The sequence below is a fragment of the Coloeus monedula genome (assembly GCF_965178545.1).
Source record: "Coloeus monedula genome assembly, chromosome: 19".
NCBI classification, from domain to species: domain Eukaryota; kingdom Metazoa; phylum Chordata; class Aves; order Passeriformes; family Corvidae; genus Coloeus; species Coloeus monedula.
This window is the reverse complement of record NC_138799.1, coordinates 12,115,550-12,134,369: the sequence shown is the minus strand read 5'-3', so window position 1 is coordinate 12,134,369 and position 18,820 is coordinate 12,115,550. Positions and strand designations below refer to the sequence as shown.

The 18,820-nt window shown below is 54.8% G+C and overlaps 2 protein-coding genes across 3 annotated transcripts; both read left to right on the top strand.

Annotated features, from left to right (window-relative positions):
- Positions 1–1,669: 1,669 nt before the first annotated feature.
- On the top strand, positions 1,670–5,853 carry SIRT7 (sirtuin 7; the record flags this gene model as incomplete). Of its 2 annotated transcripts, none has more annotated exons than XM_082294020.1 (10): positions 1,670–1,808; positions 1,884–2,021; positions 2,480–2,584; positions 3,484–3,554; positions 3,654–3,726; positions 4,182–4,280; positions 4,747–4,983; positions 5,227–5,307; positions 5,456–5,562; positions 5,649–5,853. In XM_082294020.1, the coding sequence occupies exons 1-10, from the start codon at positions 1,713–1,715 to the stop codon at positions 5,851–5,853; spliced, it is 1,212 nt and encodes a 403-aa protein (XP_082150146.1). In that variant the 5' UTR covers positions 1,670–1,712. The 2 variants fall into 2 exon arrangements, with proteins under 2 accessions (XP_082150146.1, XP_082150147.1); XM_082294021.1 differs by having other exon boundaries at positions 1,681–1,808; positions 1,905–2,021.
- PCYT2 (phosphate cytidylyltransferase 2, ethanolamine) lies at positions 5,843–16,834 on the top strand. The gene is made up of 13 exons (XM_082294022.1): positions 5,843–5,982; positions 6,439–6,527; positions 7,309–7,470; positions 9,405–9,471; positions 9,951–10,035; positions 11,054–11,098; positions 12,366–12,504; positions 13,116–13,198; positions 13,381–13,458; positions 14,078–14,143; positions 14,381–14,446; positions 14,901–14,989; positions 15,655–16,834. Exons 1-13 carry the CDS (start codon positions 5,897–5,899, stop codon positions 15,743–15,745), a joined length of 1,146 nt encoding a protein of 381 aa, XP_082150148.1. The 5' UTR covers positions 5,843–5,896; the 3' UTR covers positions 15,746–16,834.
- The last annotated feature ends 1,986 nt before the right edge of the window (positions 16,835–18,820 follow it).

The following is an 18,820-nucleotide window of genomic DNA, read 5'->3' as shown; positions in this document are numbered from 1 at the left end:
CTTGGCTGCTGAAGATCTGAGTGGAAGGGGCAGATTGGGATAACACAAGTGAAGCCACAGTCTCGTGGGGAGGTATGGCCATCCTAGATAGGTTTTGGGGATGTTTCTCATTGCTGAACTGATACCGCTGTCCCCTGAGCGGAGGAGCAGGTCAGCCTGAGAAAAGCTGCAGTGTGGCAGGAGAGGAGCAGGTATTTTCCCGAGACGAGCTTTGCTCTGATTGATTGGGAGTTTAGGGAGTTGTTTGGGATGCTTTTCCCAGTAAATTTCCCAAAGGAGGAGTAGGTTAGAACATTGCCTCAAGACTTCCCCCTTCCAGCCCTGGACTTTCTCTTCTCTTAACTGAAGTGTCTGATGTGCCACTTCAGCCATTTGCCACACAGGCCACACATTGCGCAGCAGTCAGCAGGCTCTGGTCTTCCAGCTGGTTGTGTGGTGACTGGAAGAGGTGAGATTTTAGAAAATACAGAGGCATCCAGTTGTTCTGGGGTGTCAGTCCCAACCCTGCCCCTCCTAGACCCAGCCTGAGACTGAGTCAGCCAGAGCCCTTCAGAACACAGCTGAGTCCTGATCTGGGCTGGAGGAGCGGGCAATGTGTGTATGGGGCTGGTTAGGAGCTTGGTTCCGCAACTGGAGCCTCTGGTGTGAGGAGAGCCCCATCAACACAGCAGGCAACGATGGGCAACTCTGCAGCCATGGAGAACTTGCTTTTTGTTGTGCTCTGTGGCAGGGAGTGTCCAGTCCTTTCCCACCTGCCAGGTGGCAGCCGTGCTGCTGCTGGTCACGGGCTGGTGCTGCTCTGTTGTGAGGCAGAACAGGGCTGGCAGCAGCGCTGACTTGCACCAGACGTCGTTCCCCCTCCCCTGCGCTGTCCCTCCTTGCTCGGAGCCCGGGACTGCTTCGAGTGGCCTGTGTGCTCAATGAGGACAGGTCGTGTAGGGAGGAGCAGGTGCAAGGCCGTGACTGAAGGGTGCCGGTGTGGTAAACAAGCTCTGCGGGTGCCGGGCTGGATGTCGGCGAGGCCACGGTCCCCTGAGCGTTGCTTCCTTATGGTTTTGTTCTCAGTGAAGTGTAGGACCCCGAGTGATGTATTTCCGCAGTGTCCAAGGAGTCTCCCGTCCTGCTCCGGGGGGTCCTGTGTCCTGCCAGCCGGCTTCCTGTGCCCGTGCGAGGCGACCCTTGCCCGAGCCGTCACGCTGACTTCTCTCTCGTATATAGTGTTCTGGAGTGTGACAATTCTTGTTCCTGAGGTGCTCGTCCGTTTGGTTTCCTGCTGTGAAGGGTGTCGTGTTTCCTTTCTCCTTTTCCTGGTGCCGTTCCGGGGGACTGGGGAGGGGTCCTGCGCCAGCCCGACTGGGGAGCGTCCCCGGCACCCCCGGGATTTGTGTATCTTGTGAATTGTGTACAGTCGCTCCCGGCCGGAGCCGGGGCTGGCGGACAGAAGGGTCACCCAGAGGGCTCCGGGCTCGGTGCAGGCGGTATTTATTGCTAAGTTATTGCCGTTATTTATTCTGTACAGTGTCCGCCGCCTTTGTACGCGACAATAAACCGCTTCAACAGCCGCCGCCTGCGCGTCCTTGGGGGGCCGCCCGGCACCAGGGGGCGCTGCCGCGCGCGGGGGCGGTGCCGGAAGCGGCGCGCGCGCTCTGACCGGAAGGCGGAAGCGGCGGAGCTGAGCCCGGTGGCGGCGGAGGCGCGGCGGGTCCGGGGCGATGGCGGCGGGCGGCAGCCTGAGCCGCTCCGAGCGGAAAGCGGCGGCGCGCGCCGAGATCCTGCAGCAGGAGGAGCAGCGGGACCGCCGGAGACAGGTATGGTACGACGCGGCCCGACCCGTTCCACCTCGCCGCTGCGGGCCGCCGTGACCACGCGTGTGCACCGGGCAGGTATCCCGCATCTGGAGGAAGCCGCCGACGGAGCGGAGCCCCGAGGAGTGCCAGGTGCTGAGTGAGAGCGAAGACATCGTCAGGGAGCTGGAGCGGCGCCGCAAGCGGCGCGAGCGGCTGCGGCGGCGGCAAGAAGAGGTGGGCGGCGGGACCGGGGAAGCCGTGTCGGTGATGGCAGGGAGCGGCCCCAGCCGCGGAGAGGCGGGGCGGAGGTCGCCGGGCTCGATGCTGCCGAGCTCTGAAGCCACGGCAGGCCTCGGTGAACAACCGCTGTGTCCCGGTACCGGGAACGCGTCTGCCCTCCGGGGACTGCCCTGTGTTTATCTCCGGTCAGCCGTGCTGCCAGGCGCGTGTGGCTGTGTGGGCACGTCGGGTGGGTCAGCAGCTTCTGGTCTCCAGGAAGCTTTTTCCCGTCATCCTTCCATGAACAATGCCCATGTTCTTTTCATTTGGAAACCACTGTTGATACTGTTTGTGTTGCTTTTCCTGGTTGGCCCAGGCCCATCGTCAAACTTTTGGGGAGATCCCTGTTCTTTCTGACTCAGTGGTGTAGTGTGTCTCTGATCTGTCTGAACCTGCTGAGGTGTGTTTCTCAGGTGTGTGATGAACCAGAGGAGCTGAAGAGAAAGGTGGCTGAGCTGGCAGCAGCCGTGCGGAGCGCCAGGCACCTCGTCATCTACACAGGCGCTGGGATCAGCACGGTGAGTTTGGGGGGCAGCAGCTGGAGCCCCTTCAGGGGGAGGTATTGGCTGGACTGTTGTCTGGTTCCTGAATGACCACAGGACATGCGTGACGAGCCCGGGATGCTGCATGAGTCCTGCGGCCAGCAGTTTCCAGGCTGCATCCTGGGGTCACTCCTACTGCCCATGAGATCCTGTGGCTGCATTGCCTCTGACCACATGCAGGATGCGCAGCCTGAGCAAGAGGATGCTGGTCTTGCCTCACTCAAGCCTCTTCAATGACTTGGTGTAAAACCTCAAGCCACTTGGATCAGGAATGTTGTATGTGTTATTGGACATGCAGGGACAGCTGGGGATTATTAGAATTTACAAACAGCAGTTTGAGAATTATTTCGTTGCAGCCGCCTGGGGCAAAGCAGCAGTCTGGTTCTACCTCTTTTAACGTGACATCTGTCACCTTTGTGTGAGCTCTGTCACTCCATTCTCTGCTGACATGGAGCATGGCTCAGGGCAGGGGGCTGAGTGCTCATGTCACCTGCATGTTTGCTAGAGATGCCGAGTGTGAGAAAACCAGAGTCTAGGGAAAATAAGAAAAGGCTCAAGAATGAAGTTCTGTGGAGGGAAATGGGAAGAATCAAGGGTGAAAAAGAGTTCTGGAGGGATTCCGTAATGGTAAAATTGGAGAAAACTAACAGTAGAGGTGAAAATGAGAGCTGAAAGGTAGAAGAGAGAGATAAAACATATGAGGAGGTTTCCCCGTGTTCAGGAACAACTACGCTGGAAAACTCGGATGGAATGAAAAAGCAGCCATGGATGGAGATGTCTGCGGTTGTCCTGGGTGGGCCTGGGTTGGTTGTGTTTATGTACAAGAACTGTGACAACCCCCCCCCATCAGGCCTGGTTTTCTCTCCCGGTGACAGGCAGCTTCAATCCCAGACTACAGGGGCCCCAACGGCATTTGGACACTGCTGCAGAAGGGCAGGAGCATCAGGTGAGGAGCCAAATTCTGAACTGTGTGACAGAAAGCTGATACTGGAAGAGGTTAATGGCAATTCCAGCTTTTTTTTTTTTTCCCCTTGCTTCTTGTCAGGGCTGCAGACCTGAGTGAGGCAGAGCCCACACTCACTCATATGGGCATTGCCTGCCTGCACAAGCACAACCTGGTAAGATAATTTTTCCTCACCTTACTCATGTTCCTCTGCCTAAGAATGATAAACCCAGCAGGGAAGAGAAAGCTTTTCAGGAGATTGCCTGACTATGTTTTTGGCTTAAGTGGCTGCACATCCATGTAGGAAGATGTGTCCAAGCCTTCCTTAGTGAGCTGCAGGCTGCAGCTCTGGCAGTTTTTCCCCTGGTGCCTTTTTTTTAACATGTTGTATTTGTATCTGCTGAGGCTGGTCTGGGGAACTGGTCACGAATCAGCCAGCCCTAGAAAGCCCTCCTGTTTAGCAGGAGGAGGCTTTCCGTTTAGCTTTCACAAAGGTCTGCTCACCATGCTCTTCCTCTGTGGGTCCTGCTCTGACGTACAGGCTGTTGGTGCGATTTGGGACACGTGCATCACCTGCTTGGAGTGGTACCTGTGCAGTCTGTGGGAGCTCAGTGTTTTGTTCCCTTCAAGGTGCAGCATGTGGTGTCTCAGAACTGTGATGGGCTGCACCTGCGGAGCGGGTTACCCCGAGCTGCAATATCTGAGCTTCATGGGAACATGTACATAGAGGTGAGTGGCCAGAGCAGGAAAAAGTCACTGTTAAGTGGCCTCACAAAAAGAGAATGTAAACTCTTGATCTTCCACTAGCTCAGGAGGAATTAGTACAAGGGCTTGGCCTCTGTGCAGTTCTTGTCTTCAGACCATCAGGTTTGGGGTGAACTACTTAGAAAGTACCAAATCAAACTCTGTAGCTCTTTCTCTGTATTTGCTGGAGGCTTTTGCTTCTGACCTCTTCCTCAGCCCTTCTCTGAAATCCCTCCCAGCATGTAGCCAAAAGCTGCCTGTGGCTCCACTTGCTGGTTTTCAAAAAAAACTTAAGGTTTTCCAAGTTAGCATCTGATCCCTGATGCTTCTGTCTACAACTTCTGTGTTGTCCCCAAAAATGCTTTTCTTCCAAGAGAACAGGCTTGCTCCTGGCCTCTCGTGGGTGGGATGGTGGTGATGTGACGAGGTTTCTGCTTTCATCCTGCACCAGGTCTGCACTTCCTGTACACCCAACAGAGAGTACGTGCGAGTGTTTGATGTGACGGAGCGCACAGCCCTGCACAGGCATCACACGGGCAGGATGTGCCACAAGTGTGGGGCACAGTTGAGAGATACAATCGTCCACTTTGGGGAGAAGGGGACATTGAGACAGCCCCTGAACTGGGAAGCAGCAACAGAAGCTGCAAGCAAAGCAGATGTGATTCTTTGTCTGGGTTCCAGCTTAAAGGTAACTCTAGAGACTCGGTGAAGATTGTTAGCAGCATTCCCTCTTGGTGATACACCTTGGTGCTGAGCAGTCTCCTCCCAAACAGACAACTGTAAACTCTGGTGTCAGGATTCGCCCAACATCTGTGATAGTCTCTCTTCCTCCCTCTTTCCCCTCCTGGTAATACATTCCTTTTCCTCTCGCTGATACGGTTCACAGCTGCGTGTGCCTGTGGCCGTGCTGATCCTCTGTGCTTTGTGGCAGGTTTTGAAAAAGTACCCACGGCTCTGGTGCATGAGCAAGCCCCCCCCACGCCGACCCAAGCTGTATATTGTGAACCTGCAGGTGAGATAAAGCCCTTGGCGCTGGGTTGGCCAGGTGCGAGCCAAGGGGCTGCAGATGTGTAGGGCCGAGCCCCTGCCAGGCCCCGGGCAGGAGTCCCCCGCTGCCACCCCGGGGAGCTGCCTGCAGCCGGCTCTGCTGTCACTCGCAGTGGACTCCGAAGGACGACCTGGCCGCCCTGAAGCTGCATGGCCGCTGCGACGACGTGATGCGGCTGCTGATGGCGGAGCTGGGGCTGGAAATTCCGCGCTACGACCGGTGAGTGGCCCGGGCTCTCTGCGGTGGGAGCCCCTGGCCCGGGGCCACCTCCAGCGCCCACCGCCGCCCTCTCTTTCCTTCCGCAGGGCGCGGGACCCCATCTTCGCGTTGGCCGAGCCGCTGCGCCCCGAGGAGGAGGGCACGCACTCGCGGAAACCGGTGGCGCCGCCCCGGGAGGAGCCCCGGGAGCAGGAGCAGCCCCGGGAGCGGGCGGAGGCGGCGGTCGGGCGCCCCGGGGGGTGGCTCGGCCGCGGCTGCGCCAAGGGCGCCCGGCGCAGGAAGAGCCGCTGAGCGCGGGGCGGGGCGGGGCGGCGCCGCCGGTGACAGTGCGGCCATGCTGCGCAACGGGGCGGCGGGCGGCGGCGGGGCCGCGGCGGGCGGCGGCGGCCAGCGGCCCGTGCGCGTCTGGTGCGATGGATGGTGAGTGGGGCGGGCGCGGGGCCGGGTGATGTCGTGGCGCCGCAGAAATAAACCGTGTTGGCTACGCTGGTGCCTCCGCCTCCTCTGTCACCGCGGCGGGACGGGCCCGGGCCCGGGCCCGGGGGAGAGCGACGCTCTCCGCGCAGAGCACCGGGCGAGCAGGAGCGAACGGGACCGCTCCGGAGCCGGGAGCGCCCTTGGGCTCGGCCGCCTAACGGGCCTCGGTGGGGCCGGTCTGTTCCCCGCCCCGGGCTGCAGCCGGCACCTGCCGCACCAGGACCGGCTCACTGCGGTGGGAGGAAGCGCTGCTGCGGGCCTTGGTGACCGGGCTGTACCGGCACAGCCCTGCCCGGCAGCACAGAGACCTTCAGCCCCAAAGCCTGGGGCAGATTGCCCGCAGCTTCCAAGGAAGCACGTCCCGGTGTACCCGGGCTGACCCGGCCCTTCTCTTTCCAGCTACGACATGGTGCACTATGGCCACTCCAACCAGCTGCGCCAGGCGCGGGCCATGGGCGATTACTTGATCGTTGGGGTCCACACGGATGGTAAGAGGTTTTACCAGGTTTCATCTTGTGTAGCCCCTCAAATTGGCCAGCAGCATTAGCCCCAAGAGAACCAAGAGCTCCTGATAGGGTCAGGCTTCTTCCTCCATCTGCTCCAGGAGCAGTAGCCTCCAAGAGAAAAATGTCCCTTCTCTGGGAGTGGAGTTACCCCTGTCACACTTTTGGACTGAGGATTAGGTGGGTCAGATGTTGTAGGCTCTGAGGGTTGATCTGCATTCTGTGCTATAAAAACAGTTGAAATTGCTGAAAATCAGTCTGGTTTTGCTGGTAGGAGCTGCAGAACTTATGTTTCAAAACAAGTTACTGTGTGGAGAAAACTCATTTCAAGGCTATCTGGAAGTTAAGTGCCAGAAACAAGTTCTTGCATGTGAAGATATATTTTCAAATGGGTTTATATATGCAGAATTTCTAGTATGAACCAAGCATAGTATGAAGTTACTGTTTAAGAGGGAAATTTCCCCATGGGGGATACTAGGATGCCCAGCTCATCCTCTCAGGTACAAGTATCTGGGTACAGGGAAGCACTGAGACCTTTTGCCCTCTGAGTGAATTCCAGGGCCCTTGTTAAGCACTTAGGAAATGCAACTGGGTGAAATTATTTTCTGATCTATCTGGGGCTTCCTTTGCTACCTGGGAGTGATCCCAAGCTGAGGATAAGCCTGCAGTGAAATTCACCTGCCCGTGAGATGAGTGAGGCAGCTGTGACTGAGAGTCACTGTAGCTGCAGGACGTGCTTCTAACTGGAATTTTGTTTCTCCCCCAGAGGAGATTGCCAAGCACAAGGGTCCCCCTGTCTTTACACAGGAGGAGAGGTACAAAATGGTGCAGGCCATCAAGTGGGTTGATGAGATTGCTCCTGGAGCTCCTTATGTCACCACACTGGAAACCCTGGACAAGTACAGCTGTGACTTCTGCGTGCATGGGGGTAAGTGGTGTTTGAGGCAGTGGCTGTGCCCGAGGAGGAGGGCACGCACTCTCGGAAACCGGTGGTGCCGCCCTGGGAGCAGCCCCGGGAGCAAGAGCAGCCCCGGGAGCAAGAGCAGCCCCGGGAGCGGGCAGCGGCGGCGGTCGGGAGTCCCAGGGGGCCTCAGGGCTGTGTGCTCCTGGTGCCCTGCTGCAAACCGAGCGCTGTCCCGGCTGGCACGGGGGTCGAGGATACCTGGTGTGTGCAGAGCTCTGCCTTCTCAACACCTGCACTGGGGATCGAGGTTACTCCGTGATACAGATCTGCCTTCCCAGTGCCTGCACTGGGCAGCACAGCTGCTCCTGGTCTCGTGGTCTGGAGAAACATGTCAGTGTGCTCAGAATCTTGAGAGTGGCCAGGGCCCTTGGTTTTAACTTACAAAAGTGAAATATGTTGTTTAAAATTACCCCGAGGTTGCCCTTAGTACCAGCAGAAATTTGTGCAAAGGGGAAAGCCATTTATAAAACTTAAGTGTGAAAAACACTATTGAAAAAGTAAGCATGCAGAAATACAATCATGTCTATATCTACTTATCCTGGGACAAGGTTAGATCTGAAAAGCTTCTCTCTTTATCCAGCTGATAAGCTGTTCAGTGGCTCAGCTGACCATGTGGCCAGAGACCTAGTTCTTACTGTGAACACTTTTTGGTGTACAGTTGCTGGAGAGAACCAGTGTTCTGAGGAAACGTACTTGCTGTGGGACTCTGTCCCTTCCTGGGCCGCTGCCGATGCTCATTAAGCCTCAGCCCTTCCTCCCTGCTCCTCTGAAGGAATTTTGTTAGTTTGACCAGGAGTAGTCTTTGCACTCATTTCGTGTATCTCTCATCTGATCCTAGCCACCTGCTATTGATAAGCCAAGTATTTCACTAAATGTAAATAAATCCTTAATCTTTAGAAGATAAATATGCTTTTTTCACGTGGATGGAGTGGTTATCAAATTCCTCATTAACTTCATTGCCTGCCCTGAACGTGTTTGGTGTACGTGACCCCTTACAGGGCTTGGTGAGGGGTTATGACAGTAGAGGAGTGCTTGTGGCCTCTGCTCCAACTGCTTGCATTCATCCCCTCTGCCACGTCATTCCGTGCTTCTCCTGAGCAACACGCCTGCACCGGCAGTTTTGCCAGGTTGTGTTTGTGCAAAAGCTGAGTTTGGAAATAGCTGAGCTTATCTGGGAATGTGACAGCAATCCTGCTGTTTGTGCCTCTCCTGGCATGCCAAGCTGTGCTGGCAGTGTGTGCCCTCCTGTTCCTGTGCTCTGAGGGGAGGGTGTTGGGTTTTAGGAGAACTGAGCAGGACTGAGCCACCTGACTGTGGGTGCGCTTGTGGGCTGCCCTCTCACTGTTTTGGCAAAGGGAAAACAGCTTAGCTTTTGCTTGTGAAGGCTTTGTACCACCACCAAAAGTACGTGAGAGGTGTTTCTGCAGAGAGAGTTGGGAGCCATGTGCCAGGGATGAACCGGAATTGCCTCTGTAGAGGGGTCCCTGGATGTTGCTGTGGCAGTGCCATCACTGAGAGGAAGAACTTTCCATTGGATGAACTGTTTCATTGACTGAAAACTTGTAACGTGAACCAATGGTTAAAACCAGTCCTAGAAGAGCTAAAAGGTGCTTTTTAACATCGATATGGATAGTGCCTGTTTATTGTCATTCAGACAATAATCAGCTGTGCCCACTGCTGTAATGGTATTTAGTATCCAGGAATATCCTTGTCTTCACAGACATTGTAGTCTTAAAAACCCCTGGCATTTTTGTGGGGCGCAGGACATGTCCCCTGTGTATGCACAGGGATTTGGATTGCAGAGCTCCAGTCTGACCCTAGGTGTGTGGGACCTGCACAGCTGCTGCTTTTGTGCAGGAGAGCTTGGGTACAGTTCTGAGGCTTTTTTCTCTCTGCAGATGACATCACCTTAACTATCGATGGCAAGGACACCTATGAGGAAGTAAAGACAGCAGGGCGATACAGGTAACCTCTTGCTGCTTACCTGTTTATCTTGTTTTGGGCAGAGTTTTGGGGAATTTGTGCCCTGAAGGGAAGTCAGATGAAATACACCTATCTTCAGATCACACCTGAACTTGGCTGTATGTGTGTCAGAGCTTCAATTGCTCCCAGCATTTTGGCTTCAGGGAAGTGGGGCAGACAGTCCTGCCCAGTGGGGCTGTCTGGTTCCTGGCAGATGCTGGTTCTGGTTTTAAAGCCTCACTGGGAGTTGGCTCTGTTGGGAGGTCTGAGTGAGGGAAGCGTTGTTCACATGAGCAGTTGCTGTGGCGTGAGGACGATGCAGAGGCTCAGCAAATAAATGCTATACTTGAGAAGGAAGGCTTGTTCAGGACAGCCCCTGGTTTGGATTGATCAGGTGTCACAGGCATTCCCGTGGTAATGGTGGGAAGACAGAGGCATACACTCCTGTGGCTTCTGCTTCATCCTTTGCTTGTCTCCCGCAGGGAATGCAAACGCACTCAGGGCGTGTCCACCACTGACCTTGTTGGCCGCATGCTGCTCATGACTAAGGCTCACCACAGCAACATAGTGAGTCAGAGGGCTTTGGGTGGGAGGTGGAGTACAGGGCATGTGCCACCTCTTCCCTCCTGCTGCCCCAAACGGAGTAGAGCGGAGGAGTGGAGCTCCTGCGCCTTGCTCCCAGGTGCATGGAGAGCGGGCAGTGGCAGCAAAACAACCTGCTTATGTTTGCTTCAACATGTCTGAGATCACAGTGTGATGGAACAAAGATTCTGATGCCTCATGATCAGTGTGGGCCTCAGGAATGTTAGGGAACTGCAGGCAAGCCCATGACTTCTCCCAGGGTGGAACAACACCGTGCAGGCACATTGATGTGTCTGTCAGGTGCTGCCAGAATTGGAAACTCCTCTCCCTTCCCACTGAGCTTCACGTTTCTGCTTTCTGCTGTCTCTAGTCTGATCAGACCTTTCTTGAGTCTCCTCAGCTCACTTGCTGGTTGGGAGCTAACCTAACCAGGGAAGAGTAAAATTGGTGGTTTTATGTCAGGTAATGAGTCGAATTTACTGAGTAATGAAGGAATCTGTGAATAGAATCACCTGGATAACTGCAGGAACAAGCAACCCACAGGTGAATTCGGGGACAAAGGGAGATGTTTTGGTGTGCTGAGCTGTTAAATTGGCTTAGCTGTAACATGTGAGTTCACACCGAGATCTGTCCAGGGCTCCTGGCTGCTGCAGAGACCTAAGCCTGGCTCTTGTTTAGCAGGAGAAGGGATGCTGTCCTGTCAGGAGCTTGCCAGGCTGAGGGAGGATGCAGCTGTGCAGCACTCGAGGGGTTGCAGGTTGGGCAAGAACCACCACCTTTGCTGGCGGTGCCAAGCTGGGATCAGATAAGGACACATTTCCTCTGACTCATGCCGGGACAGGACTCTGGTTTAGGTATTAACCAGTTTGTCAGCATTCAGTGCCCCAGATGCCTGGTGTGCGTTTTTGAACCTGGCCTTCCCAGCACTTCCCACACACAAGCATATCTTGGTTGGATGAGCTGTGCAAGTGCTTAAACATTTTGACTCTTTATCTCCCTTCAGGATGAGGACCTAGACTATCGGAAGCACACTGACAACTTTGGGAAGGTAATGTGAGTTCTGGTCGTGGACGTCTGGTTGTTGTCCTACCTGAGAAGGATTCCCAGTGTGCTTTCTGGCCTGTTGCAGGCTTGTTTGTCCTCCCACATGTAGCAGTAACATCTCGGTGAATGTCTGCTGTCCCCATACGGCAGCGCCTGCGGTGGTTGTGATGGGCAGGTGTGGCACAGGGCAGTGCATGAGCTGTCCTCCAGTGGGACCACAGGGCTGCTGTCCCCACTGAGCCTGTGCTGGATTCCTTCCTTGTTGTAAATTACTTCCTGCCACTTCCCTTGGGACCCGAGTGCCTGTGGTTCCAGCCCAGGGACAGCCTCTGTGGATGCTCCTCTCAGTGCTTGTGTTGTTTTGAAGGTGGTGTATTGGGTTTGGGAGGTATTGACACAGCAGGCACGTGGCCACACTGTGTTGCAGAGCGCGAAGGCAGCGCAGCCCTCTCAGCATTGCAGCTGCCGGGTCCAGCTTGCAGCTCGCACTGCTTCTAAAGGGTCATCAGCCCTGTTTATTTCCTTGGCAGCTGGATTGTCCCTGCTTAATGAGCTGCACCAGCAGCTTGAGCAGGCCTTTTTTACTCACAGGGGTTTGCTGACCTGTATGAATCATCCTTAGTTCCCCACTATTTTGGGGGTTTTGAGCAGGTGTTATGGGACATATTGCTCCAGCACAACTGTTTCCTGGAGCTTGGATCTGGGTAGAATGGATCAGGGCACTGGGTACCCTACATGACCCCGACAGCTGAGCTGTCTGCGTGCTGCCCTTTGCAGGGCCTGCTCTGGCCTCAGCTGCAGTGTCTGTGTCCTGCCAAGTCCCGTGGAGCAGCTTTGGGGAGCACAGCAGGTGACTTGGTGGCTGTTTGCACAACTACCACGTGGTGGGGACCGAGCTCTGTCCTCAGAGCTGAGGGGCCAGACAGGTGCCCTGAGGCTTGGCAGACTGTAGGTTGGTCGCGTGTTGTCTCCCGAGCATGTCTTGCTTCTCATGGAAATCCAAACCTGCCCTGTTGTCTTCCTCCTTCCTGAGCTTTCCTCTTGGCATCTCCTGAGCTGGCTGCTGAGGGGATGATTTAGACAGAGCATAAAGGGCTTTTGTGAAATTGCCTAAATACTTGATGCCAGGAATGTAGAAAGTCCAAGGTGCTGGGAGTTGTTACAGTTGCCAGGAAATTCAGATGAGCAAATTGCGCAGCACTGTGTTCTGTGTTCTCCAAACCCCCTCACAGAGCCTGGAAAGAAGCTGTGTCTGGTGTATGTTTTCACAGGGGCCCAAAGGTCATAGTCCCTGGACTGGCGTCTCGCAGTTCCTGCAGACATCCCAGAAGATCATCCAGTTTGCATCAGGGAAGGAGCCACAGCCGGGAGACACCATCATCTATGTGGCTGGAGCCTTTGACCTGTTCCGTATCCTTGACTCTCTTTGGTTGCAGCAGTGGTCTTTGTTTGATGTTCTCATGTTGGGAGGCACCAGACTGGATATTTGCCTCGGTTTTTTTTTTTCCTTTTCTGTAGCTGCACATGAGGGAGGAGTCAGGAGTGAGTTCTTTCTGGCAGTCTCTAAGTCACAGGATGCTGAGAAGGAAGCTGTAGCTCCTCTGTGGAGCAATCTGTGGCTATTGGATTTCAGAACAACAGTTGGATACTCTCAACACTCTAATGATTGTGGTGAAGACTGGCTGCCATAGACCGAGAGACTGTAACAGAGCATCTGGAGCTGACACTCCATTCCTGGGGCAGGCTTTGAGGCTTTCACATCTGGAACAAGTAGAAATTCTGGATAGAGGCAAAGCTGAGTCCATGTAAGGTGGAGCTAAAAAAATCTCTGGCTTTTGCCCAGAACCGGTGGAACCTGAGGAGGGAGGCAGCAACTGTTCTTGGAAATAGGCAATTAATTAGTAGTGCAAGAATAAAATCCTAGGGATTCCCATCTCCCACTGTCGTTTTTGAGTGACTCTGTTTCTGTCTTCCTTCCTCTGTTTTCCATGTGAGCTTCAGTTCCTTAAACAGATCTGCAGATGTTGGTCATGTAGATTTCCTGGAGAAGGTTCACCAGTTGGCAGAGAAACCCTATATCATTGCTGGGCTGCACTTTGATCAGGTCCGTGTAGAACCTGTCCAAAGGCAGAGCTGCTTGGCCCTGTTCTCTGAACCAGGCAGGCTGTGCTCCGGGAGACAGGACAGGGATGTATTGACCAGTACGGGAATTTCATTTTGGGAGAGAGCAAGAGGGAAAGGAGTTGCTCTGTCTCTCTTCTGACTGTGACTGGTGCTTTGCCATAGGAGGTGAATCGCTACAAAGGGAAGAACTATCCCATCATGAACATCCATGAGCGAACCCTCAGTGTCCTGGCCTGCAGGGTGAGTGGGTGTCTCAGCGTGGTTCCAGAAATTGCCTGGAGCCTGGTGGTGCTCACTTGTGCTCAGTGATCTTGCATGAGTTCCTTGGTGCGCCCTGAGAAGACAGACAAGATGAATCACTTGAGGCTGCCAGAGGTGCTGATGAACTCTTGGGAGGCTCTGCTGGGCTCCTGTGCTATCCTGGCTGATCCAAGCTGGTGACCCATCCAGCTGCTCTGTCAGCAGGGACAGGGCTGGACCGGGCCATGTAGGGAGCTGTGTGGCTCTGTGTAGACAGACATATGCCAGTAGAAAACTCTGCTTCCTGCAGCAGGGGAGAAAATTCCTGGGACAAAATCATGGGGAGCCTCAGAAATGTGTGCCTGGAGCAATTAACTTCTAGATTTGCTCTGTAGGCACAGAAAGGACATTCTGTAGAGGAACAAAAAGCTACTGTGTTACAAGCAGTTGCTGCTGAACCCACTTCCCTGTTCCCTTACTTGAACTTCTGAGTCTATAGCCAGGTGACATGCTCAGGTCTCTTTAAGAAGCAGCTGGTTTCTGGCTTGGGATTGGGTTTTGGGTTTTTGTTTGATAGGGTTTTTTTTCAAATCTGGACCCTACCTGGTTCCTTTTTTAGTATGTCTCAGAGGTGGTGATTGGAGCTCCCTACGCTGTCACTGCTGATCTGTTGGATCACTTCAGGGTGAGTCCTTGCGTACTGATGGACATGAAGATGCTGGTGTGTGATGTGTGTGGGGAGCTAAAGTGGTGCAGGATGACACAGGGGTGAAAGGAGGGAGTGTCCTGCTCAGTGAGTTACAGAGGGACTGCCACGCTGGTGCAGGAGGGTGGCTTTGCTGATCTCCAGGCTGTGCTCTGTGGCAGGAAATGTCCCTGTCATCTTTTGGATCTTGTAAGTGACTTTTGTGTCCTTCTCCAGGTAACACTTGTTTGCCATGGGATGACTGAGGTAGTGCCAGACAAGGACGGTTCTGATCCATATGAGGTAAAGTACCAGCTGCTTTGTCAGCATTTGATATACAGAGCCTGGCTCTGGTTGTGTTCCTGGACTGAGAAGGTGTATTTCAGAGGAGGCTACCTGGGCAGGGCTTTGGCAGGTGATGCAGCTTTTCATCGACCCCTGAGGGTAGCTACATGGAGCAGTCAGTAAATCATTCCCGACAGCTCCACTCTTCCAGGCATTGTTTTACTCTGCCTGTTTCTGTGCCTTCATGGCAGGGTGAGAAATCCTGTGTGCTTTGCTCTCTTCCAGTCCTGGGCAGCTCCTGTGTATGTGGGGCTTTGCTTTCAGCAACTGTTTGTTTTGCCTCCGAGGAGATCGCTGTGCATCCTGCCTGTCTGGCCACCACGGGACTTGCCACAACTCAGCTCAGCTGTCACTGCTGAGCTGCACACCCAGGTCCCACGTTTTCACAGCCCAGTGTTATGTCTGTCTGCAGGAACCAAAGCAACGTGGCATTTTCCAGCTGGTGGACAGTGGCAGCAATCTCACCACAGATCTAATTGTGCAAAGAATCATCAAGAACAGGTTGGATTTCTTTGTCTCCTGGTTCTGTCGCATACCATTCCATCCAGGATGTCTGGAGACTGATTAATGGGACCAAATAGGGAGAGAAGGGGTTATCTAAAGGCAAAGGGTCAGAAAACTTGTTCCTCCTCTTTCATAGCTTGGGGAGACTTTAACTGTGGTTGTACCAGTCTGTACAGGGAAAGGAACAGCTTAACTCTGCTGTGTCAGAATGTGCTACATGGCACATTTATTGGATTTCTCCTATAATGATAAATTTCCTTGCTGTATCCTGGGGCAAAGAGCATGTTGCTTCTCTCAGAGCTTTGGTCTTTTTTCTTTAGGCCTGAGTCCTTCACCTTCAGCACCTTGGCTTACATCAGTGATAAATTTGATTTTGGTGTTACAACACCCAGGACAGCCCAAGAATGGAATAGTAGCTTCTTCCACAGAGGGAGAAAGAAGTAGTGTGGGACCAGTGTGGGAGCTCAGGACTGCAGTGATGGCAACAGCCATGGAAAGCTCTGGGAGAGGCTCTGGAGGAGTCTGGGGATCCTGAGTGGTTTCTGAAGTGCTCTCAGAACAGAGCAGCATAGGAGAAGGCAGTGCTCTTCTGCTCCAGGTGCTTTTGTCTACAAGGGGTAAGGATGAATGAGAATCTCACAGCATTGTGTGATTTTTTGCAGGCTGGAGTTTGAAGCTCGCAACCAGAAGAAAGAAGCAAAAGAGCTGGCTGTGCTGGAGGCCATGAGAAGGCTGGAGGAGGAGAAGCACTAGGCTGCAGAGCGTGAACGTGTGGTCCACAGAGCGCTGCAACTTCACCCTCCAGGAGAGCAACAGCTTTTCAGGAAAGGACCCCTGAAGGGGGGGCAGCACTGCTGGCACGCAGGATGTGCTGTCCTACCCTCTGCTGTCCTAGCTCCTCCTGCACTAATTATGCAGACAAAACGAGTTGGGATTCCGCTGCCTAGTTTTATCTCCGTTAATCAGTCCCCGACCCCTTTCCCAGGAGGAGATTTGACAAAAAAAAAAGGTTTTAATTATAACTAATGTTTTAACATGTTGATGTGCTTTTACCTTCTGCCATTTCTGGCTCTTAGGAGGAGGGAAGTGGAGGAGCTGCCCATGTCCCCTTGCCCTGCCAGACTCTGCTGTCCTGACTGGGGTCTGCATTCCAGAGCAGCCCCTTGGGCAGTGGTGTGGGTGGCTGGACAGACAGCGAGCAGCCTCGGGGACAAGACAGGGCTCATGTAGTTCCTCCTGCAGCTTTTGCTTAGGAACAAGGGGCTGGCTGCCAGAGGTGGTGCTGGACTCTAGGGTTCACTGTGCTGCCTCTCCTCAGCTCCTGCCCCTGCACAGACCCAGAGCTACTCTGGGTTGAGCTGGATAAAGGCAAATCCTTTGCTGCCCCAGTGACAGGCTGCAGGTGGCAGCTGCTGCAGGGGTAGGTGGTGCTGGCGTGCTAGGTGGAGGTGTTGCTCCACATGAGGCATAGGAATCCTGGGGCCTTTTCCCAAAGGCTCTCCATTTGCGAGGCAGCAGGACCCAATGCCTCGTGTGGACTGTACTCAGAGACCCACTTGCTGCTGCTGCCAGAGCCCACCTTGTGCCCGATGGCTTACCTGAGGGTGGGACCTGGCCAGGTGAAGTTTTAGGGTTGTTTTCTGATGGCCTCTAAGGGGAAGTGCATGGCTGGGAGGATGGGTCCTGAGCTGTGAGCCCCTTTTGCCTCTTACATTCCAGGGTACTGTGGTGGATATCCTGAGCAGCTCACTGCACTGTGCCAGATGGTCCTTCCAGGCTCTGTCTGGTGTCCTCTCTCTTGTAAACTTTTATTGCTGATCATTAATAAAATGTTGAAGAGTTGTGCATTGGTCTTTTTGGGGCTCGAGCCCAGGTAGCAGAAAGGGGGCATAGGGAACATGTGCTGCAACCCCCCTGCACTGGTACTGAGTGGGTGCCCCACGCTCCCATTGCATCTCTGCAGCTCCAGCAGCTGGGGCTGGCACAATGGCTCCTCAGCCCCAGAGCAGCCACGACTCAGAGCTGTTGACCCCTTCCTGGGCTCTGCCAGCTGTGTGCACAAATTCCCCCTCTGCAGCATGTGGCCCCCTCCCACGGGCACTGCAGAAGAGTTTGTCCTTGAGGACAAACAGCTCAACCTCAGTGATGCACGGGCCCTGTGCTGAGCACGCTGCTGAGCTGCCTCCAGGACACAGGCAGGTACCACTGTTACTAAAAAATGACAGAAGCATTTTATTGCTGCTCTTGCTGGGCGTGTGGAGACGTCAGCTCCACTGGTTCAGCCATGGTGCAGTGGAGGTGCTCTGTTCCTCAAGGCCTCGAGAGCTGCTGCTGAGTTTATTCTGAAAGCTTTGGCATATAATGTTCCTTTCTCCCAGTGCCTCTGGGCCCTTCTGGTGAGCTGTTTACTGACAACCTGTGAATCCCTGGGCACAACTGAGTGTAGAGTTAAAATGGGGGGACAACAAGAGGAAATGGCCTGAATTTTGTGACTTTGGTTTCTGTGGTTTGTCGGTTGTGTGCTCTTTCTTTGTTTTTTTTGGTGCGGTTTTTTTCCCCCTCCAGGCACAGAAGATCAGGAGTGGTTCCTGTACCCATCACACAGCATCCCCCCCTTGGATGCAGATTGCAGAGTGCCTGGCATTCCCTTGAGCATTTGTAGCAGGCACCTGTAACAGCATCCATGAACCCTGCTGAGGGGAGCAACAGATTTGGCCCAGACCCCCCAAAGCCCCTGCCCCAAGCAGGACTGGAGGTCACCCCCAGGGTCCATATGGTGGCTCCAGGCAGGAGCTCAGCACCAGGACTGGGGGTGGAGTCAAGCTGCAGCAGGGTCTTATGGCACTGTGCTGACCTCCTCCATGGTGGGGACCCTGGCTGTGTCCCCTGCAGCAGCTGGTGGCCCCAGTGCCCACTGGGGTTCCTGGGCAGGCACAGGCAGCAGCAGTCTCTACCTGGGCTGGGCTGTGCCATGCCAAGGATGGCACAGCAGGTCAGGTCCATGGTATGTCAAAGCTGCAGCCAGGGCCGCTGCTGGGACAGGGGAATTCCTTGGCTTCTTTCCTAATGAGCTTGGTAGCCACGGGGGCCAGGCAGGGCCCTGGGCACCCCCACCGGGATGGGGACTGCAGCCAGACTGGGTGCTGTGCTCCTGGACTCACCTCTGTGGAGGAGGTAGCCACCCTAGGTACCTCTCCAGGGGTGTCCCTCCTAGGGAACAGCTGGTGTTGGGGGGGGGGCTGCTGCCATTCCACTCTCATCACCAAGTCTGTATCCTGCTGCCAGAGCTGCCCCAGGGCTGGGCAGAGGCTGTGCCAGGTCTCCTGCAGCACAAGGGGGAGCAGGGCCTTTCTGTTTGTGGGGAGACAGGGACACAGACCCCATGCCTGCAGTCACTTGCTGTCCAGCACAGCCCCTTGGCCCCTGCTCTCCCTGCACTGTGCCCTGCAGCCCCCACAGGCGTTGGGCTGTCCCTGAGCCTGAGGGATTTTGTTCTGCTGGGTATCTGAGCAGCCTCAGCACCACAGGAGGGAGTGGAGGGCTCAGCAGCCTAGAGCTACCCAGATCTGGGTGGGCTCCCCCCCTCCCCTACCCGAGGACAGACAAGACAGAGCCATCCCAAGCATGTTTATTGTCACCACAGAGCCACCAGCACTGGCTCACTCCATGAGGTACGAGGACATAGTCATGCCCGCCTTACGCCAGAGAGCGTCACGAGTTCCTGGCAGCTCAGTGGCCATATCCATCACGCACAGCACCTGTGGGAGACACCGTCACAGGGACTGGGGTCTGTGGCAGCACTGGGCTGGCTAGCAGACATGGGGAGCC